Consider the following 27705-nt stretch of genomic DNA (forward strand, 5'->3'; position numbering starts at 1 on the left):
AGCTGGGTTTTATATCACATAAGCTCAATTTCTGACTACACAGCATATCCCCTGTGGAGTTTTTGAAGCCTAGATCTTCTTTACAAAGCTATCCTGTTTATAATGCAGACATGACCATAGGAGAATATTACACAAGCACCTATTATTCCTACATCCATCTTTACAGTGCCAGAGAAAGCAGGCCACAGTCTAGTGAACTGAAAATACAATCTCTCTCACATAAACAGAGGCAAATATATGCAACCTGCTTGTTGCCTCTGTCATTCAATGCAAAATAACAATTAACATCCAAATTTAGTAAATTTAATACAGTATCCTTATCTGTGATTTTGTCATAGTGTGTCATGGCATAGTTGCTCTCTTGTTTAAAAAGAGAAAATGGTACAGGGCTGAACAGCTTTGTGCAAAAAATCACTTGCCAACTCAGAGCTCTACACACAAACTTTTCTTCTTGCCTTTTTCCTACATCACCTCCTCTCTGGAGCCACTCCCTTCTACTCTCTTTAGGTTTCACTAATAACTCTCTTTTACACTGAACCCCTGAGCTGACCTTTTCTCTGAGCTCCCCAGAGGGTAAAACGATGTCACCACCATCATCACTGACACCCAACATACCCAGTTCACTGCAAGCTTTAGCTCTGTCTGTGTCAACCCGAAAACTAAAAAAGCTGACACAGGACTTCAGAGATGTTATTAATAGGTTAAGATGGACCTTTCATAACACAAAAAAGATTTTCTTTCCCTCCCCTTTAAATTTTTTCTTAAAGACACTGACTCCTGAGTGAACCCTGCATGCATGCAGGATGAGCGAACCATAATTTATTATTTTTTCTGCCCTGCTGGGGACATGGACTTTTCAAATAAAAAGATAGTCATTTTGAGGAGACGAGGGATGTGGTGACAGAAAGCCGGGGCTGATGTTTCTGGGCCACGCTGAGCCAAGATGGTGTCATGTATTGGCAGGCGGAGTATAAGGCTGCCTGGCTGACCCCTGACAGCCTTCCCTGCAGCTGTCCAAAGTCTCTCATAACTCAGAAATATGAAGGATAGTAGCAGCATGAGTCACTGGGTGCATTATATTCCATGCATCACTGGCTGGTCTTTTTCCTCTACAGAAAATGCACAGTGAAGTGTATGCTATGTATGAACATTTGTCAATATAATTTAATTACATCAAAGGGAAGACAGGGAGACATCTTAAAATCAGTATACAGTGGGTTGGTGTGCAGTGGAAGGAGTGAGAGATGAGTGGAAAACTTAGGCTAGTCAAATCCTGTTTCAGTACAAAAATCTAATATATGTTTGTCAAAAAAAGTACATAAAAACCAACAAAAAAAACCCCCAAACAAACCCCAAAACACAGTAACCAGAGCGTTATACAGCATCGCTTGTATGATGCTCTTGTGCTGCCCATGTGAGAGATGTGGGTGGTGACCACAGAGAAACTAAATGTTTCCTTTGTGTATTTTTTTTTTTTAACTCCCTTTCTGCCTTGCCCAAAGGGAATACCAAAGACTCCATACAGGATATCAAGAGAAACTTAAGTGTCTCTTTATTTGTGTGTGTGTGTGTGTGTGTGTGTGTGTGTGTGTGTGTGTGTGTGTGTGTGTGTGTGTGTGAGTGAGTGTAGGAGTCACATGCATCCAGTTCAGTTCTCTGGGAAAATCAGAAATACTTGCTTGGTTAGGAGGATTTATAGTACACAGCCAAATGAGACACTGCCACTGCTCTGAAGATAGCATTTGCAGCCTCATCTCGGCTCCCCACATTGAACCATGTCGTGTGTGTATACAAACACAGAGCCAGACAGCTGATCTTCTGTTGGGCATTTTTATAAGTGTAAATTGTAATGGGCTTTAAATGCAGCACTGACACAATGCTTTTACAAGCTCCAGGCTTAAAACCTTCCAGGTGAGTGAAGCCAACTACCTGTGTGACAGCATCTCCTGCTGGTTGCTGGTAGAGTTGCAGCAGTGCAGGCTGCAACCTCAACTATTCCTTGTTTTATAGACAATCACAAGAGAGGTACAGATCAACATGCTATTGACATCTGAGAAACAGCTTTGAAGAACAATATTAGTATTGGACAAATGTTTTTTTTATTGCATATATTTTGCCAATTGTGAAACAAACATTTTGTGATGTAGTAATAATTTTAATTGTCTTAAAAAGGACATCTCTGCTAATATTAACTGCACTTTCAGGCAATGAACCTTCAGTTTTTTTGATCAAGAGCTGTGACACATATGTACTGAGGTAGGACATATTACAGTGGAACGATAAGTTAATACTGCCTAACAAGCAAGGCTCTACTACAAACCTCCTATTTCCTCACCCTGCAGTCCAGGACACACTCACTGTGAAACTTGAGCTGTTTCACCAGAATCATTTATGAGGAAACTGTAACGTAAGGGGAGCTATGACTGCTCTCACACAAACACAGATCAGATACCAAACGGCAGCAGACTAACGCAGGTGAGCTCTCCTTTTAATTATTACTAGTTTTTAATTTACCTTGGCTTCCATTTAACATGATTGGTGAGGCATTTAAGCCCAGCCTTCTCTGTGAGGGTTTCTCTACTTAGATATTATTTGAGAGGAGAAAATAATATTTATAGACACAATGCAGTTGACAATTTGTTCAGTTAGATCAGATTTGTAGTAGATTACACTGCTCTTGGTCAATCCTCTCTGAATTATTTGTTGTGTCATAAGTATACTCTTTCAATAGAAGTGAAGAACACACATTACTATTTCCAAATTCAGAAACAACAGATACACAACCACCAACATCCACTTTATAGCCCTGAAACGTTTATCTACTTTGTTTCATTTCTTGGCTAGGAATTGTGTTATGATTATTTATTAATCAAAACACAGGATAACAGACTATCTTTGCAATACAGCCACTTGTTTTAATGTAGCAAGACTGTAAAGCCTAATATTAGCTTCAGATAAACTTGGTAATAGATTTTTGCACAGAAAAAAGGCCCTAATACCAGCCTAACCCATCCTGCCAGTATTAGCAGGAGGACCAATTTAAAAATAAAATCAAAATCAAAACCTGTTTTAAACCACATTATTGTTGAAAAAAATGTGAACCTATCCTTTGGGAACAGATATAAAAAACATAAAAAATGTATCAATCATGAAAATAATCATTAGACCCATCCCTTGTTACAAATACATTTATAGATTGGAAGTGCAGTATGGATGAATAATTCAACTAATAACTTTTCAAATATCATTAAAAGGATGATGAGGATGTCAGGAAGAGTCACAAGTTGCTGTGTAGCTCTGTTCCTTGCCCTTGCCTCTGTGTCAGCTGTACAAAGGCTCAATTCAATTAATGATTTGAAGAAAATCAACTTTGGCCAATCCGTGCCCAGGCACAGTCTTCTGTTGCTCCACTGGTTTGCCAACATAGTTGATATTGACAGTAACGTCATACGGTTGACCTTTAATCCAAACAATGAAGATTATGGCTCGCACCATTAGGGCAACTATGAGAGGCTGCTGGACCCACTGCCTCATGGACAACGGTACTACACTGTGGGCAATCTCAATCAAGAGACCTCTGTGCAACTTCCATCTTATGTTGTCCATCCCCGGACAGAGTATGTGGGAACAAACAGGGAATGGATCATATTCAGAGTCAGGGAGAAGAACACAGGATGGCAAGCTTCGCAGGTTATAGACCGAGTGTACATCACACAGCATTATGAGGCTTCTGAACATCAGGGGATATATGATCCAACTCATACCTATGAGATAACTTCAAACCTCTTGAGACAGATTAGAGAGTTCTCTGTGGGGGAAAACCAGTGGTCTCTTACATATCTCAGAGACCATTTTGGAAGTAACGCTGATAATTCGCAGTTACGGGACATCACAAACACATGGGGTGACCTTGCTTGTCTTGGACTGCTTTTGTTTATTGTGATCCAGGAAAAGTACTCCTCTAACCAACACAACAGCAGACCTCAGCATGCAGCAAGAAGAAACACACACTCCGATTTTGTTGTGAACAACCCAGAAAACAGACAAAATCATATGGGTGCTGATACTTTAGAGACCTGTACTTTTGTTGTTCTTATTTTATTGATTTTATCCTTTGTCATATGGTATTTTGTCATCAGGTAGTGGAAGTAGATGACAAGTAATGAGGGAGAACATGTTCCTAGATATTGTCTAAACCAAAGTGTCATGGGAATGCTTTTCAATGATGAAGACCAGGAAATTACTGGGAATCGGGCAATTATGACACCTTGGTAAACGTGGAAGAGGCAAAGGGTTTTTTATTGTCCTGTTATGCTTTATTTGGCCTCCATATGTTTGATTAATAGCGTAAATGTTTTGGTGAGTCTTCAGGGTTTCAGTTAAGCCCAGTCAGTCATTCAACTTTATTTCAGACAACAGCACCATAGTAAAAACAGTGTAGTGGTGTAGTATTTATTCTGACTAAAAAACCTGCAGAATCTGACCTCAATGGCAGAGTTTGAGATGTCTGCTGTAAATTAACATTTGAATGGATCTTACCTGCCTGGGAAAATTAAAAACGTAAAAGATCAAAAACAGGATGGCAGTTTTAAGTTTTATTAGACTGAGAAGTGAGGTCTAAGTGGTTGTACTACACATCTGGATATTTTGAGCTTTATAGCTCCAATTAAACAAATGCAGTTAGTTAATAACAGCACTAACTATTCTCTAAATGGCTTTTTGTATATAATAATGCACTGAACTGGTATGGTCATAAAGCTCCAGGCTTTATTCATGCAATAATGTCATGCCCCTGCTAATCTAATTGTGTCCGATAAGAGGTGACCAGAATGTAAATAGCTCTGAATAAATGAAACAGCTAAATGATATAATCTATGATCTCTTAGGGACAGCCTTCACTGATGATATATTAGCTTAAAAAAAATAAATTAAATAAAAAGACAAACAGAAGTGTATTTTAAATATGCTTTTGTATTCTTTCTGTAAAGTTGATAATGTTGTGTTTATTAAACACACACCGCTTTATTTTTTCTGTAAATAAAAAGTCTAAAAGCTGACCCAGTTTGATCACTTCTTCATACCCTTTCCTCAAGTCCAGGTCAATGTGTGAAAGAATGGTAGTCAACAGGAAAGATCTTATTCTTGCTACAAAATAAGATAATTCAAATATAGAGGGAGACCCTTGTGTTTGTGTTGACGAACTGACTCTTTGCTAAGCCCCGCCCCTTTGTTGTTAGTTAGTCAAGCTGTTGGAGCTAGCATGGCGCCCTAACTGTCACTAACTGCACTCCCTGAAGAAATATTACCCAATTTTTGGAAAAACAAAACAGCACTTTCAGAGAGAAGCAGACAGAAGGGTGTACAGTATGCATTTGAGGGATATATCCAGGATGTCAAACTGACAAAGCAGCAAAAACACATTAAAAGATAGAAGCTAAAGCCTACAAATCACAATGTAAAAGTGAATGGTCACATCACGTGGAAATCAAGACAGAATGAAATTGAAACTATGAAATTAAGGAGCAACACTGTTGCTGTAAAGCAGAGTAGGTTAACTGTTAAAATCATTAAAAAGCAAAAGCAGCATGTGTATACATTCAGTATACCTTCAGTAGCTAGTGTAGCACAGAAGTGCTAGTTAATGATTGATGTGCTGCATTCTGCTAATGTTAGCGCCACAGGTTTTTGCACCGATCTGATCAGACTTACTTTGTCTGGTATCACTGTTACATGTACCCCGGCACAATGTTTAACCATGAGTAGCTTAAAATCCACAAAACCCACCTGAAAATGATGTCATCCGAAACAATTGCATTAGAGTCTATGGAGCACATCACTGTAGTTGTAGGACCCTGGTTGGAGCTGACCGACGCTAAGCTATGATTGGCCAGTCTGCATTCGAAGGGCGGGACTTAGCGAAGGGTCAATTTACTTATTATTGTTATTTACTTTCACTTAACACTGAAGTGAAACTCTCCATTCTGGTACAGACACTGAACCAAAACACAGCATCCTCTGTTAATTTGGTTATGCTTCTTCCAGTTCCAACCTTAATTCAGTTAGGTAACTGGGTTAATCTGCATACATGAAACTTACAAAACTGAGAGTTAGAGCAGCAACCATTATTTTCATCATTGATTAATCCGTTAATTATGTATTTGATTAATCAATAATTTAAAATATGAAATGTTTAAAAAAACACAATAAATCATAATTTAAAAAAAATAATAATAATGGATCGCAAAAAAGTTATCCCAAGATGACATCTTCAAACTTGTTTTGAGTGACCAACAATCCAAAGCTCTTTAATGGATGGAACTATATTGTAAAAATCCGTGTTAACTTTAAAAAGAACAAACTAGGTGTCCTGGTCAACTACTGGTCTAAAACCACAACATCCTTGGTACCACTCCACCCTGGGACCATTTGTTGCAAGTTTCTCAACCCATGATTTCTGGAGCACTCTACTGTGCACTAACTAATAAGGGCACAATGCCAATTTCACCACATTTTTTAGGCCAAGATTGGCATTAGAGTGCAAAAACTAAAAATCTGGCAATACTAAACCTGCCAATATTTCACTCCACATTCAAGCAATGAAAACTCAGATTTGAAGATCAACAGTTTTGACACGTGTACAGAGGTGGGACATTTTACAGTAAAATAATAGACTTTCTATTTAAGAGGACAGTCATGGTAAATATAAGATGATTGGTCAATACTGAACAGTGACTGTCAGTGAAAATAAAAACACTACAATGAAAAACACAGGCAATAAGACAAGCAAGTACTGTGATTGGAAATTGATCTGTGATAAGCGAATAGCGGCTAATAATAAACAACTAGTTCCTCACCCTGCAGTCCAAGGACAAACTCACTGTCGAAACTGGGCTTGCACAGGCTAGTTTCCATCCTAAACCTGCTCATAAAATTCCCAGATGACTTACAGAATAATTCCTTTTTACAGAATCATTCATCTAATAACTGCAAATACAAATAATCTGCATTTTTTTTTCATGTTGGATAAACCCCAACAAAACAATGAAAGAGATTACTACTTTTCTTTTCTTGAATACAGAAGGAAGTTTCAAACAGCTGTATTAACACACTGTAACCACTAGCAATGCTAGTTTCCTTAGTTTCATTTACAAGGAAACCATAAAGGGGGAGTTAAGGACTGCTCTCACAGAAACACAGATCAGATACCAAACGGCAGCAGACTAACGGAGGTGAGCTCTCCTTTTAATTATTACTAGTTTTCAATTTACCTTGGCTTCCATTTAACATGATTGGCGAGGCATTTAAGCCCAGTCTTCTCCATGAAGGTTTCTCTACTTAGATATTCAAAAGGTGAAAATAATATTTAAAGAAAATGCATTTGACAGTTTGCTCAGTTAGATTTGATTTTGAGTAGATTACACTGCACTTGGTCCTCTCTGAATTATTTGTTGTGTCATAAGTATACTCTTTCAATACTGCCATACATAAATTTACACACATATTTGAATCCTTTGTTTACTTGTTTAGAAGTGAGGTTTGAATGAAAATAAGACTCGCCTCGACAGTAATACTGTATATCGCACAGTATATGCACAAGGGAAAAAGGAAATGAATGACCGAAAGGGGAAAATTTGGTGTCATTTGAAAGGCCTCATTAAGAAATAGGTTCTTTCAAAATTTCGTGCCCCTAGTTACCTCCTAGACAAAGCAATTAAAGGGACAGACAGACACACACACAAACTGCTTTCAAAAGGATAGTAGTAGGATTGGTGAGGTATTTAACCTCAGTCTTCTTTGTGAGGGTTTCTCCCCTTAGAGAGACACAATGCAGTTACTGGCAATCAAAAGATCCCTTCCTAATGCAACACAATCTTTTTAGTATGAACTCCACTCTTTGTGTTACTATTCCTCTGCCGTGAAAATACTAGCATTAGCAAGGAAACTGTCTGTCGAAGCAATGAAGATTATGGATCGCAAAAAAGTTATCCCAAGATGACATCTTCAAACTTGTTTTGTGGGACCAAGTATCCAAAACTCGTTCATGGATGGAAATATATTGGAAAAAATCAGTGTTAACTTTAAAAAGAACAAACTAGGTGTCCTGGTCAACTACTGGTCTAAAACCGCCACATCCTTGGTTCCAATCCAGCTGGGGACCATTTGTTGCAAGTCATCCTTGTTTCTCAACCCATGATTTCTAATAAGGGCAAAATGCCAGGTTCACCACATTTTTTAGGCAAAGATTCACTCCACTTTCAAGCAATACAACCTCAAATTTGAAGATCAAAAATTGTGACACATATGTACAGAAGTAGGACATTTTACAGTGGAACAATAAACTTTTTTATTTAAGAAGATAGTCATCTTAAATATACGATGATTGGTAAATATTGAACAGCGGCCATCAGTGATAATTATGACACTACAATAAAAACTTGAATTAAGAAAAGTATAGAACATACAGAAACATGCAGGCAATAACACAAACAAGTACAGCGATTGGAAATTGATCTGTCAGCAGTTTCCCTACCATACAAAGGCTTAGGCTTAGGTGTTTTGTGGGGCACCTTAAGCCTAACGAATTGACAAACAGGCATTCAGGCGATATATATGATTGAATGTAAAAACAACTCTGATAGTTCTATGCCCTGACAAAAAGAGAGGTGTCTTGATTTTAAACCTGCCAATCAACAATCAGTGTTTGGATGGCTGTTTGTGTGATTGGTGTGGGACAGATGTTCATAACATAGGCATGGTAGTTACAACCATCGATTCGGATAAGAAAGTTGAAAATCAGCTAACTTACAAAGATATTCATGTAAAGAATTAAGTTACGTGAGCCAGTGAACCTAGTTAGTTGACGTTACATAAAGATGCTTTGACTGAACTTACCTTAGTATCTAATGTGGCTTGGTAGCTAAACAGAGATAGGGTGTATTCACACGTAACAATTTAAATCTGATTTAAAAAAAAACTGCTGCTTAAAAAAAAAAAAAAAAAAAAAAGCAGTTGAGGACATCCCTTGTTACCATAACTTATCCTAACCTAGAGTTAAAACCAGTCTGTTAGGGTAAGAGACTAGTTTTGCTAGTGAACAACCAGAAACTCTAAGGACCTGTCCAGTTTTACTTTACAAATGAATATTGGTGATACAGTTTAACGGTCATGTCATATGTTTCACTGTGTTCTGATTTGAATACAAGTCTCTCCACCACCACCCAATTTAGACATTGCAATGGGACATGGCAAGTCTCCCTGTTCCTCTAGTGATTGGTGAGCTGTCAAAAAACTGTTTGACGTGGGGTGTTTTTTCCTGAGAAGTTGAACTTAATTTTATCAATTTCAAAAAGTAATAGACTTTTGACTATAGGTACAATAAGTGTTGCCAGCTTTCTTTCACAAATATGGGTAGGATAATGATTGAAAACAGCATGCAAAAAAAAAAAAAAAATTACAATTTCCTTCTAACAATTTTAGCACTTAACACCATTTTGCACTTTTTTGCATGTTGGATAAACCCCAAGAAGACAATGAAAGAGATTACTACTTTTCTGTTCTTGAATACAGAGGGACGTTTCAAAGCAGCTTTATTAACACACTGTAACCACTAGCAATGCTAGTTTCCTCAGTTTCATTTACAAGGAAACCATAAAGGGGGAGTTAAGGACTGCTCTCACAGAAACACAGATCAGATACCAAACGGCAGCAGACTAACGCAGGTGAGCTCTCCTTTTAATTATTACTAGTTTTCAATTTACCTTGGCTTCCATTTAACATGATTGGCGAGGCATTTAAGCCCAGTCTTCTCCATGAAGGTTTCTCTACTTAGATAGTCAAAAGGTGAAAATAATATTTAAAGAAAATGCATTTGACAGTTTGCTCAGTTAGATTTGATTTTGAGTAGATTACACTGCACTTGGTCCTCTCTGAATTATTTGTTGTGTCATAAGTATACTCTTTCAATAGAAGTGAAGAACCCACATTATTATTTCCAAATTAACCAACAACAGATACACATAACCACCAACAACTACTTTGTGTCATTTCCTGGCTAGGAATTGTGTTATGTATTTGTTTTTGATAAATTAAATAATTTGTGTTAATTGTTTGTTATCCATAAAGTCAAAATACCAAACATGTTGTTAAAATTTGCTTACAACTATGAATTTAACATTTTTACCTCTATTAAATGTTAGAATATAAAAATTGATATTATAAGATAGATTTATCAACCATGAAAATAAGCATTAGATCCATCCTTCGTTACAAACACAGAAGTCAGAAGAGGGGCAGAGTGGGGCTACAAGCTAAGCGTAACCTGCCATTCAAATCTCTCTCGCCAAGTCCTGGTCACTTATCAACAAAATGGTCAAGATAAGACTGCATATCATGTCACAGAGCCTGGACTGCTGGACTCCTGGACTTCCCACTATCAAGCTAGCAGGCAGCTCTGTCTACAAAGCAGACTGGACTGTTTACTCTGGTAAAAGCAGAGGCGGAGGAGTTTGTATTTACATCAACAACAGCTGGCTTAGTGATACCAAGGTCATTGATACACACTGCCTACCAGCTGTAGAGTATCTGTTGTGGAGCTGTAGACCTTTTTTACCTACCGAGGGAGTTTACATCAGTTATCATAACAGCTGTTTATGTGCCCCCCGCAAGGTGATTCTAGACTAGTGTTAGAACAGCTACAAGATACCATTAACCATCAGCTGACAGCAGACACAGACAGTATTGGTATTGCGGCAGGGGGATTTTAATCCTGCTAACCTGAAGCTGGTTTAGCCCAAATTCTACAGAAGAGTAAATGTCCCCACAAGGGAGAAGAACAGGTCTACGCCAACATACCAGATGCCTACAAAGCTGCCTGACTGCCGCATTCTTGGACTTTAAGATCATGTATCCGTTTCTGATCCCAGCATGCACACATATATACACACACACACACACACACAGACATTTTTTTTAATACATATATATAAAACACACACACACACACACACACACACACACACACACACACACACACACACACGCACGCACAGACACACACACACACGCACAGACACACACACACATAAAAAAAAACATAAAAACTCCTAATCCGCAGACAGAAACCATCTGTAAAAAGAGTTTAGACAAGGACTGAGGAGGCCACCTCCACACTGCAGGACTGCTTTGATATGACAGATTGGAATATATTCAGCAGCAAAGACTATACTTCCTTAGGAAGTTAACACAGTCCCACCTCCCACAGCAACTGCTGGTAAACTTTTGCCATGCCACCATGGAGAACCTCTGAGCTACTGCTGCACAGTGTGATACGGCAGCTATACTGTGGAGGGCCAGAGGGATCTGCAATGGTTGGTGAAGGCAGCCTCAGGGACATTTACACTGGCCGACTAAAAATGAGAGCCAGCGGTATCAAAAGACCAACCAACCCTGGACGCTGTCTGTTTGCCCTGCTCCTCTCTGGAAGAGGATACAGCTCAATCAAAAGCAGAACCGACAGACTAAAAAACAGCTTCTTTCCAAGTACTGTAACCTCTGTTTACCCCCCCACTACCAAAGACTGGAAAAGATTGACTGTTGTGAGCAATAACCCCACCGACTCACCCACCCACCCGTACACTTAATGATGCACTACATATTTTATGTACTTACCAAAGACATATTGAACATGTTGCATACTAATTTTTATCGTTTCCCTTTGTATATATATTTTTTATTTATATTTGATATTTATTGAACTTTACTGTGTTTTATACTGCATACTGCTGAAGATCTGCTAAACAAATTTTTATCTTTCTGAGAACAATGACAGCAAAGATCTAATCTAATCTAATGTATGGATTGAGAATGTACAGTAAGGATGAATAGTGCAGCCAATAACTTTTCAAATATCGTTACAGGATGATGAGGATGTCAGGAAGAGTCACAAGTTGCTGTGTAGCTCTGTTCCTTGCCCTGGCCTCTGTGTCAGCTGTACAGAGGCTCAATTCAATCAACGATTTGAAGAAAATCAACTTTGGCCAATCTGTGCCCAGGCACAGTCTTCTGCTGCTCCACTGGTTTGCCAATGTAGTTAATATCGACAATAACAATGTCATACGGTTGACCTTTTATCCAAACAATGAAGATTATGGATCGCATCATTATGGCAACTACGAGAGGCTGCTGGACCCACTGCCTCATGGACAACGGTACTACACTGTGGGCAATCTCAATCAAGAGACCTCGGTGCAACTTCCATCTTATGTTGTCCATCCCCGGACAGAGTATGTGGGAACAAACAGGGACCGGATCATATTCAGAGTCAGGGAGCAGAACACAGGACAGCAAGCTTTGCAGAGGATAGACCGAGTGTACATCACACAGCATTATGAGGCTTATGAACATCAGGGGACTAGGTATGACCCACAACATACATACCAGGTCACTACCAACCTTTTAAGAGAGATCAGACTTTTCTCGTTGGGAGAAAACCAACAGTCACTGTCGAATCTCAGAGACCACTTTGGAAGTAACGCTGATGATTCCCAGTTAAGGCACATCAGAAACACATGGGGTAAACTGGCTTGTCTTGGACTGCTAGTGTTTATTGTGATCCAGGAAAAGTACTCCATTCACCAACACAACAACAGACCTCAACGAGCTGTGAGAAGAAACAAACAACCTGATTTTGTCGTGAACATCCCAGACAACACAGGAAATTATATGGATGCTGTTGCTTCGGCGAATTTACTATTATTTCAAGAGAATCAGAGGGAATGGATAAAACTTGCGGTGACGACCGGCAGGAATGGAAATGCTAGGATTCTTTGGAACAACATTCCTGAACATCGTCTAAAAGAAGGAGTGATGGTAGTGCTTTTCAAGAACAATGATGACCAGGAAGCCAGCAGGACTTATGAGTCAGTTGGGAACAGAGAATCAGGCAGTTGTGACACCTCAGTACCCCTGAATGATGGCCTTCAGGCCAGGCTGCATAAGGTGAGAAGAAAGTTCTGCCTCTGGAAAGGGGTGGGAGAGGAGATATGCAGAGGTACTGAGTTTAAGAATCCCACAGCAGTCAATATAGTAGGCTACAACGCAAGACTACAGCTCTTTGTAAAAGATGGTACGGCCTGTGTTCGTTTATTTGTTAAGAAAACTTTCAGTGAGTGGAGGTCAGAATTTGAACAGTCTTGGGTCGGGTTCTATACCTCTGCAGATAAAGCCACAAATGACTATAAATGGTGGCAGTGGCAGTGGGCAACTAAATTCAGACCTAGCACTGATGTTGAGGATTCCTCTTTTGATGTATACGAGTATCACTCGGGTATGGCAATTGCCCCAGGAATCCAAGCACGATTCATACTCAGGGGTGAGGAAGTTATAGCATGCACTCCAAGCTGGAGGTGATGACGACTACTAGAGATACACTGTAGACAATCTTTTTATACAAGATGTATTTGTAGATGGAAATTATTAGCCCGATTACAAATTTGAATTTATCCTTTCATGAGAATTTCTCAAACAAATTTAAGAGACAGTATTCAAACCAGTGATGTCATAGTCTACACCTATTGCAGTGTGTATTTCAACACAAATATTGTTAAATACTGCCCAGACCACATTCAAATAGCAGCAGTGTTAAAAAATTCAAGGAATCATCTTTGTGCTCTGTGTTGTTGTTACTGTCCCATTCAGACGTTAAACCACTCGCTCACTCAGCTCCCACTTATTGTTGATGCAATGCAAAGTGACACAAAAGTAACTGATTTTGCGGTAATCATCTGTCCATGTATCCGAATTGAATGTCACGTTACTATCAGTCAGCTGCATTCTCAGGTCTTGAATGATGAGGAATTTAGGGGTTGAACTTTGTGTGCATTTGCAAAAAAAATCATTGTGGCTAATTAGGTTTGATAAGATTACACTGGTTTAGATGTTAAAAAAAAAAAAAAAAAATTTAAAAACATTTTTTTTTAAACTGTAAAATAAAATTGTGCCTTTATTTTCATGTTTTTTTTCCCTTCGTTTCTATGTTTTTGATTTTGTTCATTTTTACCAGTTTGATTTTCAAGTCACTCCAAAATGTTGTCCTGTTGTATGCTTTGTTTTGCCTCCATATGATTATTATTATTGTGTACAATACCGTATAGGCCAATTTTGTGAATTTTGTTCAGTTAAGATTGAGATATAGGCTCAGTATGACATGCTTGTGATTAAAAGCCGATGACTTTAAATCTCAAACTGTGTGTCATGAAGGGCTGAGTCGTCAAGATTTTGGTGCAGTCCGGTCAGTCAAGTTTATTTCAGACTACAGGACCAGATTAAAACCTGCAGACTGACATTTGCTGTAAATAACATTTGGATGGATCTTACCTGCCTGGAAAAATTACACCCCAAAAGATCAAAAACAGGATGGCAGTTTTAAGTTTTATTAGACCAAGAAGTGACAATGCGGTTGTACTTCACCAAAAACCACATCTGGACATTTTGAGCTTTATAGCTCTAATTGCACAAATGCAGTTAGTTAATAATAGCACTAACTCTTATCTAAGTGTCTCTTTTGTATATCATTATGCACTGAAATGGCATGGTCATAAAACTCCAGGCTTCATTCATACAACAATGTCATGCTCCAGCACATCTGATCTAATAGTATTGACTCACCACTGCATCATCCTGTGTCTGATAGAGGTGAACAGAATGTAAATAGCTCTGATTGATAAATGAAACAGATAAGTGAAATGATCTATGGTCTGTTAAGGACAGCCTTCACTGAGGATGTATTATCTTTAAAAAAAAAAAAAAAAAAAAAAAATTTAAAAAAAGTGTTGTAAATTGTGTTTATCAAACCATATTTTGTGTGTCAGACCCATGTCTGTGTTTTTATTTTAAGTTTAAGAAAAATGATGTGGACCAGTTGGATTTGCAAAATCATGATGACAGGTTAAGTGTTTGTGTTTGTAAGGGCATGTGTGTCCCATGCAAAACACACTCAAAGATTAATGATTTATCAGAGAGACCATTTCCAACCCTTGTGACATACACAAGTCCTTGTTTCTAGCTAAGTCCCAAGCAGACCAAATCAAAAGGCCTTTGTGTTTGTGTGGAAGAGATGAGTACTGTTTTAATGTGATGAAAATAGGATAGGACTCAGCAGAACAGCACAAGACCAAACAGATCATAAGATAATGAGTCATTATTAAAAACTGTGGCTGATTCCGCTTTAAGAAAATAATAATCAAAGGTTCCTCTCAAGTCCAGAGCCAAGTGTTAAGGACAAACAGACGGACGTTTGTTTGGTCTGTAAATAACTCTAAAAGCTGACAATTTGATCATCTATTCATACCATTTCCTCAACCAGTCCAGGTCAATTTGTGGAAAAATAGTAGTCTACAAGAAAAAAACTTTATTCCTGCTACAAAATAAGAATTTAAATATATATAGGGACTCTTGTGTTTGCTTTTGTATTTCTAAATTTACTTATTCAACGCTGAAGTGAAACTCTCCAATCTGGGACGGACACTGAACCAAAACACAGCATCATCTGTTAATTTGGTTATGCTTCTTCCGGTTCCAACCTTAATTCAACTAAAAATAATTTTCATGCGTTATTTTCATTGATTAATCAGGTAATTATATTTTAGATCAATCAATCGCTTAAAATGTTAAATATAAAAACCGAAAAATATATAAAAATATTCTCTTGCTTAAAAAGCAAGAGAATATTTGGCATTTGTGGATAATTAAACAATATCTATGATTAATCTAGAATTAGAATTGCTGCTGATACTGATTCAGAGTACATGACATGACATGAATTCTTCTTTTGACATTCTTTGACACACTCAACACAATGCTATACTCAAAATAAAGAAGACAAAAGTATTTATCTGCACTTTTGGCCTACCAGTTCACAATGCATGACTTCACAGCTCAACAACAGGATTGTGTATAAAGGTGTCTCACTCCACAAGCTCACTCGACACTAAACAGAACACACTGCATCAAGTTGCCCTGCTCTACTTCTCCATTATACCTCCTTTGCTCAACTCTCCTCTTCATACTGTAGCCTTGCAGTTGCAGTTCACTTTGCGCAAAGGAGCTTAACCATTTTTTGGACCAGTAAAACATAAGAAATTGGTTAAATTACTTCCTGAGATCAGGCTGAAGTCAGCGTCAGTACTGAGAGGGAGTGGGTGGATGGCATGGGAATGGATTATGTTGGCATCCTGATCTTGCAAGTGCCTTGTGTGGCCCCACTCCCAGACGAAAACACACCTTGTCTTCAAAAGGTGTAATCAAGGCTACACCTTTCTAATCCAGCCACCTTATCATTAGTGACAAGTCATAAGAATAAATGGATATTTCTGTTTATCTCATTTAAGGGGGTATGAATTCCTCATTGCTAAGGTACTGTGATGTCAGTTCGTGTCTATGCACTTCATTACCTGTGAGGAATGCTAGCAGTGCACAGAAATGAGCTCAAGCACCATTGTCAGAGTTTTGGCTATGTGTTCCAACGGGCCAAAAGCTTATTAAACATATATGAACAGTCTAATGTAAACAACATTTTTATGCATTTCCAAAGCTTAATACTCCTGTAAGATTACTTTATAAAGAGTTTGTAACATGCACACTGATTCCAGTGTGTTTAAGTACTTGTATTGTCCATTATATCTTGTCAAAGATATAGAGAGATCTGATAGAACAATCAATCATAATGTGTAAATGACAGGTATTAAGCTCTTTAAAATATAGCGTGTGTTTTAGCTTACATACAGTAAAAAAAAAAAAAAAAAAAAAAACGCTACATGGGTATGTCATCTACAGTTAGTGGCAGAATACAAACCAAGAAGTCCAGGTGGATGGATTATTACACACCTTGACCTGCACAACTTTGGAAAGTTAAAACTGCAGCAAAAATTATAAATATACAGTACTGGACGAAGGTTTTAAGCACTAAAAGTAAAGTGAGTAAAACAGCACCAGTTCTCCTCGGTACACTTGTGCATTGTTTTTCAAGGTATTTCGCAGGTGCGTTGTTCCAAGCATCTTGGAGAGCTCTCCACGGTTCTTCTTTGGATTTAGGCTGTCTCAGTGTCTTCTGTCTCTTCATGTAATCCCAGACTGACCCAGTGATGTAGAGATCAGGACTTTGTAGGGGCGAGACCATCTGTTGCAGGAGTCCTTGTTCTTGTTGTCGCTGAAGACGGTTATTTGTGACTCTGGCTGTGTGTTTGGGGTTGTAGTCATGCTAGGGAATAAATTTAGGACCCATTGGATGGTACAGATAAGGATTTAAACATCTAAAGTACCTAAAACTTTTGTACAGTTCTGTATATTTAACATGTGCTTTTATCCACAAGTGTGTGTGTCAACCTGATTTGGAACCTCTATCATTTAATAGATATTTTAAATGCAAATTTAATAATGCCATAATAATGCCTCCATGCCTGTGTCACAAACCATAGCATTAGCACAATAATGCATGATACTTGCTACAAGGTATTCTATCAGGAAGATGGTGAATTACACTGTGACAAAAGTTGAGCCAGGTTAAAAAAATTTTGTTGGAGATCCTTTTTTCATCCCTGCTGTGCCAATGCAGTGGTCTCAGTGAAATGACTGAAGGGCCTGAATTTTAATAAACATAGTCCTATTGTTGGAATACATACTGTTATACTGACTGTTACATTTCCTTGCCTTAATTAAAGCACTGTGAATTGTGTATGTGTGAAAAGTGCCAAACTTTACTTCCACCTGTTTTTGGATCACAGTCAGTCAGGGATGCATACTCATAAACCCTTTTTACCAGATATTAAACTGACTCTGTAATATGTATCCCAGCAGCCAAAACAAAATAAATCAGGGTCACGGCATGGACAAGAAATTAAGCTGAGCTGTGTACAGAATGAATGAACGTGTGTCTGTGTCTGTCTGTAAACATGAGATCACATCCTGTGGAAGCACCACAAGACTGGATACAGCTGCTCATCGTTACAGCCGACAAATCAACCGAAATGGAGCATGTCATTACAGCACCTTGTGTTTTACTACAAAAAAAAAAAAAAAAAAAAAAAAAAAAACTACCAGATTATTGCTTATCAGCATGTTCATCAGTCATTCTCCCCTGGGCGAGACATTCTTAACCTTGTCATCTATGTGAGGACATATGTGCATATCAAGTACGTGTATACACATGAGCACAGATACACAAATGCACAAAGAGCCCAGAGGCAGGTAAATCCCTGTTAAATATCACATAGGCCCTCGAACGATAAATACGGGAACCAGAGCAAACCACTGAAAACACACACCGCCAGCATCCCACCGGATACAGTGCTTACACAAGCAGCAACATAAGTAAACAAAAAAGAGCTAAGCTGAAAAACATTCCCTGTTTTCTCTTCTAAAAAATAGAGAATATTTATGTAAAAATAAATACTTAAAAATAATTTGCCTGTGTGTACTTGTTGAGGAAGTGGAGAGTAAATTTTAGTTTTGGGCATATTGTCAAAGAAGTGGGGTCTTCTGGTTTAGCTTCACTCCCAAATGACTGGAGGTTACGGTGGGCTTTTCTTGTTCTGTTTTCTCGCTGTAGACAGACTTTACAGGAAATCACACGCTCTCTCTCGCACACTTTACGTCTGTCTCCATTTTTCTCCTTACTCCCTTCTGCCCACTAACCCCCCTTTCTCTCTCTCTCTCTCCACCTCCTATCTGCTCTTTGCTTCCTCTAAAGCTTTTTTCTATCGCAGCCTCCCTCCCTCCACATGCATGGCTGAGCAGGAAGGTGGTAATCTGAGCCAAATGTGGCAGAAGTTGAAACTTAATCCTCTCAGTTTTCCTTGCTTATTTCCCTCCTACTAAAATGACACCACATTTCAGATATTTAGCATATATGCTTACTGGTTCACTAATGGTGGTATATAAGAAACTATAGGAAAAAAATAAATAAAAATACTGTACAAGGCAGAAATAAAATTAGATCCTTGGCAGTTTTTGAAAATGAAGTACAGTGGATTTCCAGAGACACAGAGAGGCAACACACAGAATAAAAAGTGGAAATTTGAGGCTTTCTATTTTTATGTAGAATGTTTTATGACCTCCAGTGTTGGAATGTATCACCTCCCAGCCGCCTACGCCTAGATACTACTCCACCAGTGAAAGCAGCCCATGAGCACAGCTGTCTCCAGATAGCATTGCTACACACACACACACACACACACACACACACACACACACACACACACACACACACACACACACACACACACACACACACAAAGATGGGCTGTTCTAGTAGGATAAGAGAGAGGGAAGCAAACAGCACAACTAACCCACAAGAAAAGTGTCAATTTTGAGGCCACTGCATTCACCCAGGCCCAAATACACACACATTTTCCCACCATATCAAGAACCAGTCCCAAGCACAACAAGTTCTAATGAAGCCTACTTGTGAATTAAAAAGATAACAAGATAAAGCTTGCCACTGAAACATATGTACCATAATCTATGCTCCATAACTCCCTAAGATGCAGTTATACTAGACCAAAGATGAAAACAAGACTAAAAGCTTAAAGCCCTGCTAATGACCCCTAGAGGCTGCAATTCATTATACCCCACAGTAACACAGTAAATGATGAAATTAACATACTGACAGTTCACGTATTCCCAGAACCAGAAATTCAGCGAAAAATGCTTAATTTGTCCTGAGGGTGGTGCTAAAAGAAAAGTCATGGGGTAACCTTACATATTAGGTGTCATCCACTGGGGTGAGGAATATCCAAAGTGTAATTCATGGAAATCCAGCAATTAGTTTTCAAGATACCTTTTCATGCACTAAGGTGTTGCCCCAGAGCTTTGTTTTCCCTGACAATGGTGTCACAACAGAGGTCATAAAATATAGGAAACTGCCCTCTTGTGAGTAGAAAACCTCAACCCTGCTAGATCTGGGGGCAAAAAAGTAAAGTATTTAAAAATTCATACATCAGATCATATAAGGTTTTATTGTGGTATGATTCGATTACATGAGTAACAGGAGTCTTGTTCTTCCACTCTTGACCTGGTCAGCCTGAGAGGTTAGTCTAACAAATGACTCACTGGTATGCAGTACCTTACCACAGTTATTGGGCATTTCTTGAAGTTTCGCCTCAGCAAAACCAATACTTATTGTGCAAGTTACTAGAAAAACATCTGATGCTCTGTTTGAGTTTGGCAGCATCTCTGTACCCCATGTCTGATGTTAGTCAAAAACACTTCTGAGCTGTCTAGAAGATAATAGATTTTGCATTGATTTATAACTGCATATGTCATACAAGTTGAACAGTCAACAGAATACATGCACACATTGCGCAAACACACTAAGCTCAAAAATATCAGTATTTACCAAGATTTCTAAACTTGCTATGTCACTAGCATCTTAATAGTTACCAGTTAAACTAACTTCATAAAAAACAAAAAACCTCCACAAAAACTGCAGCTGCCTATCTCACATAATCCTAATTTACAGTGATTTTATCCTGTACTTTAAATCTGACTCCAGTGGTTTATTCAAGTTCAAGTGAGCTGGGCTACTCCATTGCTTGCCTGTATGATTTCTTATTTAACTGCTGTCCTGGGAGCAGCCCTGCAATTCTCATCATCACCCTCCCTGACCTACATTCACAGATACTTAAGACTGACAAACTCACAAGAACTCATGCTTGTGCTCTTTATGGTTGGTACCGTTAGTTCACAGCTGCCTTGTAATTTTATGTGGAATAAAAAGAGCAGAAATCATGAATAAATATAATATAAAAAAATCACTAAAAAGGTTAAATTTTGTGTCATTTATGAATTACAGAGCCGAGTTTAAAAATTTAACTCGGCATGAATTCGACAGTGTTCAATATGCAGATGTAACTAGATTGTGGTTTTAAAATGAAGAGAAATATACTCAAATCGAGGTAGAAATACAGAGAAACTGAGCAGCAATGTGGTAAATGATCAAATGATTTGATCATAGCATAGATGCTGCCAAACTGCTTCAAATTATTGGATTAGGAGAGGCCATATTGAAACCGGTTACAAACAAATCATCAATAATAAAGACAGTCAAGTGGCACTTGGATCAAAAAACTGTAGGGGTAAACAGGCTAAAATGCCTCATTGAGAAGTTCACTTCAAAAAACATAATTTACCCTGGGTAACTATTACATACACAACAGTTAATATACAAAAACATGCTGAACTGAGCAGTTACTCACTGTCTGTTGGTCGGGCTGTGGGCGCCTCTGTGACAGGCGACTGCATCCTCTCCACCCGGGGCTCTGCCAGGAAAGGCAGGGGAGCGCTAGGTGCAGGAGGCGGGTGGTTGTTGTTCTCCATTGCATTGCCTGGCACCAAACCGTCCGGCTGTCTGAAGACAGGCATCTCTGGCCTCCTGGAGGCCCCCTCAGCTGGGCTGAGGATGGGGGACGGGGGCTCTGCTCTTCTCTGGGGTGGCTCAGGGATCCTAGAGACTGGGGCAGAGGACAGCTGGGCATCCATCCTCTTGGGAGGGGCGGGGGGCTCATGGGGCCGTGTCATGCTGATCTCTGCCCGCCTGTTTGTGGAGCTGGAGATGGAGTTGGAGGAGCTGTCCAGGGGGGTGCTCCGACTGCTCAAGCTGACCTCAGGTCGTTTGAGGCCAAAGCGGGCGATGCCAGCACTGGGTGAGTTGTCGATTTGCTTGGAAGAGACCTCAATGGAGATTTCTGTGCGGCGGGAAGAGGCTGTGTCAGGGTTACGACCCCCTGATAACTCAATGCGCCTCATGCCGGTCTTTGGGGAACGTGGATTGGAGGACTCGGAGGGGGAAGATCTTGAAGAGGAGTAGTCAGAGTTGCGGGAGCTCAGGTCGTAGCTCCGCTGGCTGGATGTGGAGGAGGTGGATGAGCGGAGAGGGTTGGTGGTCCGACGAGAGAGGGGTGAAGGGTGTGTGGATGTATCTGTCTCCTCCACCTCAAATGACCGTTTTAGCGCTGGAAAACACAGAACATTTGGGGTTAGACAAGAAACTGATTAATCTCTTGGCCCATACAGATGCTGGTGCTGGTGCTGGCTGGTGTTGCAGCACCAGCAGCTGTGTGATATTTTACTTTATTCATTATCATAACATTTACCCATTATTATACAAACCTAAAAGAAAACACAACGTGATCAAAAAACCAGAGAACTAGGGGCCTGAAGCTGACTTTTTCTTTGGTTAGGTAAAGTGAAAACTCTTTCATTCTGTGGTTGAATTGTACAGAGGTCAAACCTTTTTTTTTGGATGTGACAAGAAGTTATTGATACTTCATACAGGTTGTGGTGCAGCAACCCAACCCTAACCAGCACCAGCATCTCTACATGTCTAGGTTTCTTTAGAGGATAGGTGCAATCATTTTTAGAGAGATGGAAGGTGATATTAAGCCCTTCTCGATTTAACAAAGCAAAATAAATAAATAAATAAATAAAAACTTTGAAAACTAATACGTATACTACTTGTTTGTTGTGTAGAAGCAAATGCAACTGAAGATGAGAAGCAGCCAGCACCACAACCGGTAAGGTAGCAACAGCACGCTATGAAAAAGTGAAACGTTAGCATGGCTCCGTTTAAACTGACAGACAGGATAGGCTCAACCCCTTGGGCAACGAGATGCAAATTTGACCACAATGACCATAACACAAGCACTTCAAGGACAGTGGCAATTGTGCCAGTGAAAGTAGCAGTTTACATAGTTTTACACACTGCTGTAGCCAATAAATCGCCCAAAATAAATAAACCTTGTAATAAGTGAAAGTTGAACTTTCTGGACACTGGACAAGCTAATCTTACCGGATTTGACACGCTTCACGTAGCCCGATAGCATGGCGTTTGCAATGTCTAATCCACGCGATGAAAAAAATATTCCTTGATTCCCACCTAGCAGAGTCGAATTAGACTGTCAGGTATGAACACACATCTGCCACTGACCGAGGAGAAGGACTCAATGCATTCGTCTGGCTAAAGATTTGAGGAAATTACACCGACATCTTCTCCTTCCTCTTCGTTACCCGAACATCTCGCACACCTGTTGACGTGACGACTAGCAGATTTGCCCAGGCCTCGTGAGCGCTCTGACGGAGCACGTGACCCCTCAATTACTGTATTTCATGCAATGAGGTATAAGCTTCAACTGGTAAAAGAACATATAATATGGCCTATATCCGTGCTGGTTGACTGTGGACGTCTGCTTTTGAAGCACATATATCACAAAATAGTCTCTCTTTCCATACTAAACAGCCCTCTGGCTCCATATCAGCTGAATGCCAATATTCCACCACCAGCTTTTTTTTTTTTAGTTGTTATTGTTGTTAAATAAATGCTTTCCTCTCTGGCCATGGTTAGCACCATGTCAGATGTGAGGGTGACACCTGGCTCACCTTGGCTTGGCCCAGAGACCAGAGCAGCAACAAGTCCTGGAGCAACACAGCCCCTGTCCCAGATAAACACCCGAGCCAGCACAGGCATCTGGCATGCTTCAAGGCTGACAAGCCAAGCACCAGCATGGGAGAAAATCCTCTTCCTGGAACTCTCTGTTTTCACATCTTCGATTTGTTTCAGCAGGTTCGTGTGTCTGATACCAGAGGGTGTGCTGTGAAGCAGCTAATGGTTCACAGTACTCACTGAGTGCAATGTGAAATACTGGTTTAACTGGGCATCTGTATCAGTAAGATTACCCTTTCCAATGTTCCTTTGTAAAACCATGATTATAGTTGTAGATAATGTTGGATGACTTACTGTAAACTCTCTTTCACCTTCAGTTTGATTGCGCCAATTACTGACAAGTTTGAATGACAGTTCAGTGATTCCTACACAAATGCAGGTTTTCCAATGCTGAAAATATGAGCAGAACCTCCTGTATGTACCTTGAATGAGCACACTAATGGTCACCCACAATGCGACCTTGCATATCTGCAGCCGTACTGAATCCCACACTGCTCGAATGTTCACTACCTTAGCATAACACTGGATTTTCAGTACCGTATACTGTACATGACATGTACCATCCACAATATTATCAGTAGCACTTTGCATCTTAAGGAATTTATTCAATATTTTTGGTTCACCTTCATGCAGAGAGTAAGATGAGAAGATTTATACCACTCTGATGCCTGTATGCTAAAAATATAGCTGGAGTCATCAGCTGGTTAGCTTAGCTTAGCATAAAGACTTGAAACAGGGGGTAACAGCTAGCCCAGCTCTGTCTGAGGGTATGAAATTCTTCTTACCAGCACCTTTAAAGCTCACTAATTAGCATGTTTAACAACTAGAAATATAGCCATTCTTTAACCGTAGTTTTTTGGGGATACTATGTAATGGTTTGGGGATGGTTTGCCATGCCCTCAGTAAATCCTCTGGAATACAGACAACCATAAAAACAACTTCCTATGTGTCTACTGTATGTGGCAATTTTGGCACTTCTTCATTACACCATTGAGGATGATAGGAAAAATCAGAAAGAGAGAGACATTAAGAAAAACCCATTGTGACTTAGATTCAAACTCTGACTATATAGTATATGCATGTACCATACATTTCCACCATCACAGGTCATTTCAACTGTCTCTATCAATAAGCTCTTTGTGTTGCTCAAATGCAATAATGTAATTTCATTTGAGAAAACTGGCCTTGAAATTGCGTGTCCTCTGTTCTTTAAGTGTAAGAAATAAGCAAAAGAATGACACACTAGTCGCAATGAAGTTAAATGTAAAATTCATTGAATACGGGGGTAAAGGCTTGAAATATTTAGGAGTTTCTTGTCAGTAAGGACAGGGAATTTATCACAGATACTTTCAGTGAGAATTACTTGCACTGGATGTGTGATGGTCAGCTTTTAATGGCAAGCCTGAGCAGGGAAAGTAAAAGGCAAAGGGACTGTGGCAAGTGCCACAGACCACTTAAAACTCAGTTTGACTGTGATTTTGATATAATAACCTGTTTGCTTAGAATTGTGATAACTGTGTGGTGTGTGCCTGCTCTGTGGTGACGTAAGACCCCAACACAGTGAAGTCCTCACAGACACATTGGAGACAGACGCCCTATCAGTTTTGTTTCTATCTGTCTCTGTAAGTGTGTGTGTGTTTAAACACAGCTGTAGGGTGAAGCAAACACACCCTGGTCTACCCTGGTTGGAGTCAAACCCTCTGCGTCTCTTATCGTAACTGCATCATTAGATGTGTGTGTACGAATGAAGGCAGATGAGGAGATGACACATTAATATCTTTTTTTTTGCGTATTTATGTGAACAAGATGGCACCGTTACTTGCCTCTGTGCATGTCTGTGCCTGAATGTTTATCTATGACTGCATACAATATATGTGTCTGCACTGCGGTGTGTGTGTGCAAAAGTTTATTCATTGTCATAGCTGCGTGTGTGTTTGTGTGTGCAATTTCAAGGACAAAACCATTTGATGTCTCTAAAGTTGCCGTACGCTGCTACTGCTCTGAGGTGATAGCAGTGATCACAGACCATCCAACCAAGCTGCGATAATACTAATGAGCACCAATGTGAACCAAATGTTAACATTAGTTCTCTCGATCTCTCGCTCTCTCTGTTTGCTCTCCTTTCTTCCCTTTGCCTCTCATTTGACCTGGAATTGAAACAAAATCTGCTTTGAAGATTTTTGAACCCCATTAATCTTGGATTCCATTCTAAACAATATACTGTAAACTTGCTGGCAGACTGAACCACCAAATAAGGAAGACATTGAAGCCAAGCTTGATGTTTTTTAACTAACACTCTCTCAGATATGGGATGAATCCATGCAGTACATTGAAATATGGTTAAACTGCCAGAAAATCACATGATGTTGCTAGTCTGTTCTCCAGTGTAGCATATACTGTATGAGCACCACATGGACATTCTCTATGCCTCTCTGAGCATGACAGTAGATGAGTTGGACGGGTCAACAAGATGTAATACTGACTTTTGTCTTCAGCTTTTGAGGGAAACTGAGAATCAGGACAGTACACACAGGAATTGTGTCAAACTGATAGTTAATTGGTTTCCAAGAGCTACTCACAATCTCAAGATTGTGATTACTGTCACAATCAGCCAATATAAGAATACACAAAATGCATTTTGGTGAGTAACATTGAATGTAAACGTAACTTTTGTTTGTCCACCAGAAAACTCCACAGGGCACATGTAATTTGAGGGTCAGTAATAATTCTTCAGATTTCCATGAAATCAAATCTTGTTTCTGATACTATTCAAGCAATACCCATTCAATTATTTACATTTTGTAAATGTTTCTCTATATAGTTGAGTTTTCATTGTGGGCGGCAGAGTCTGCCATTCCACTAGGTACAAGTTGTCTTCATTCACATAAGGGATTCCCCGGAAATGAGGCTCACATGTAGGCTAATAAAGCATTACTGTTAGTCATTTTTATCTTAACTCAATCAGCGTTACCGTTTACTGTCCACTCGCCCACAGCCATATCAGAGCTGTATTAAGTTACCGCTAATGCGAATTTCCTATGAAGGCTGCTTGAAATTAACTGACAAAACACAGGGTGGCTTTTATTGTGAAGCAGTCACAGACAATGTATTGAATTTGTCACTGAGTTTAGTGTTAACCACAACTTTTCACTAAAAATGCGTCCACAATACAACAGTCATCTTCTGCGTTGAAATTTTAATTTTTGTGAGTAATGGAATAAGAAGGCGCATCCAGAGAGCTGCAGGCGAAAGGCTGCACACCTTCAACTCCTCAGCAAGGTAAAGAACAACCCTGATTGGCTGCACTGTAAACAGATACATCAGTTGTCCTTCTGTTAAAGTAGCTGCTCCTTGAGTGTTTGCTGTAGTATTAAACCTCACTCGCTGTTACCACAGTAACCATGGGTTGTCGATGAAAACAACCAGGACTGAAATCCAGTTTAACATATTGAGCACTCTCGACTGAAGTCACTCACCCTCAGCTTCTCTCTGAAAAAAGGGTCTGCAGTTAACTACAGTAGCCTAAATAGGCTCTGAATATCAAAATGTGCTTTGGACCAGATGGCATAAGAGCATTTGGGCCTTAAATAGTCTCAAAGACCAACTCTCTTTCCTCGACATGTCTATTACAGTTGTCAAACACACCTCCCATTCCCTGCAATAACACATTCTACTCAGTGTACGAAAGAAAATCTTTCATCGCAGCCTAGTTTTTTTTAGCCAGAGCATGGAGCCTGTTGATAACTCTGGGGTCTCGGCTGGGGTTGGCATCGGCGAAGGTTTCCTCCACGTGTCCAACAGGGAGAAAAACAGCAAGGACCAACTTTAAAGCCTAACAAAGACCTGTTGTGTTCGCTCTACCACAGAGTGACCCTTGGTGCTGCCCCGCAGCGCCGATGCTGTTGGCGTCATTGGCAGGAAACCTTTCCTAGTTGATGAGTATAGAGTGGCCTGATAATGCTGCTAAGGATGGAGACTCCTGAGCACAGTTATCATCAGCCTCTGTCAGAGGACGCTTCCTCCCTCTAACACACAAGCTCTGTCAGGGAGGCTCCTCGTGGCGTTTTGTCACAAGACTGAGACTTAATGGCTAAAATCAATAGCACATTAACCCCATACTTCTGGTCTTTTACGATCAGAAATTCTTATACCAATGGTCCTTAATAACACAGTTTCAGTGCATTATGTGGTACAGAGTACCAACTAACTAAACA

The 27705-nt window shown here is 39.6% G+C and overlaps 2 protein-coding genes across 5 annotated transcripts in view; one reads left to right on the forward strand and one right to left on the reverse strand.

The window, feature by feature from the left end:
• LOC120805366 (septin-9-like) overlaps positions 1-27705 on the reverse strand; it is a 61845-nt gene that overhangs the window by 21784 nt on the left and 12356 nt on the right. For 2 of the 4 annotated variants that reach the window (XM_040155573.1, XM_040155557.1), the window contains exon 2: positions 21249-22004. In XM_040155573.1, the coding sequence (XP_040011507.1) occupies positions 21249-22004 (756 nt within the window). Of the gene's footprint in view, positions 1-21248; positions 22005-22840; positions 23114-27705 lie in introns of those variants that run through there. The other 2 variants (XM_040155565.1, XM_040155582.1) reach the window with 2 other exon arrangements.
• LOC120805392 lies at positions 9476-14762 on the forward strand. The gene is made up of 2 exons (XM_040155603.1): positions 9476-9719; positions 11916-14762. Exon 2 carries the CDS (start codon positions 11917-11919, stop codon positions 13405-13407), a length of 1491 nt encoding a protein of 496 aa, XP_040011537.1. The 5' UTR covers positions 9476-9719; position 11916; the 3' UTR covers positions 13408-14762.

Source organism: Xiphias gladius, chromosome 3 (genome assembly GCF_016859285.1).
Source record: "Xiphias gladius isolate SHS-SW01 ecotype Sanya breed wild chromosome 3, ASM1685928v1, whole genome shotgun sequence".
In the NCBI taxonomy this organism is placed as follows: Eukaryota; Metazoa; Chordata; class Actinopteri; order Istiophoriformes; family Xiphiidae; genus Xiphias; species Xiphias gladius.

Bases quoted from the DNA above. Each gene is read 5' to 3' on its own strand.
- LOC120805392 (XM_040155603.1), top strand. From the start codon at position 11,917: ATGATGAGGATGTCAGGAAGAGTCACAAGTTGCTGTGTAGCTCTGTTC.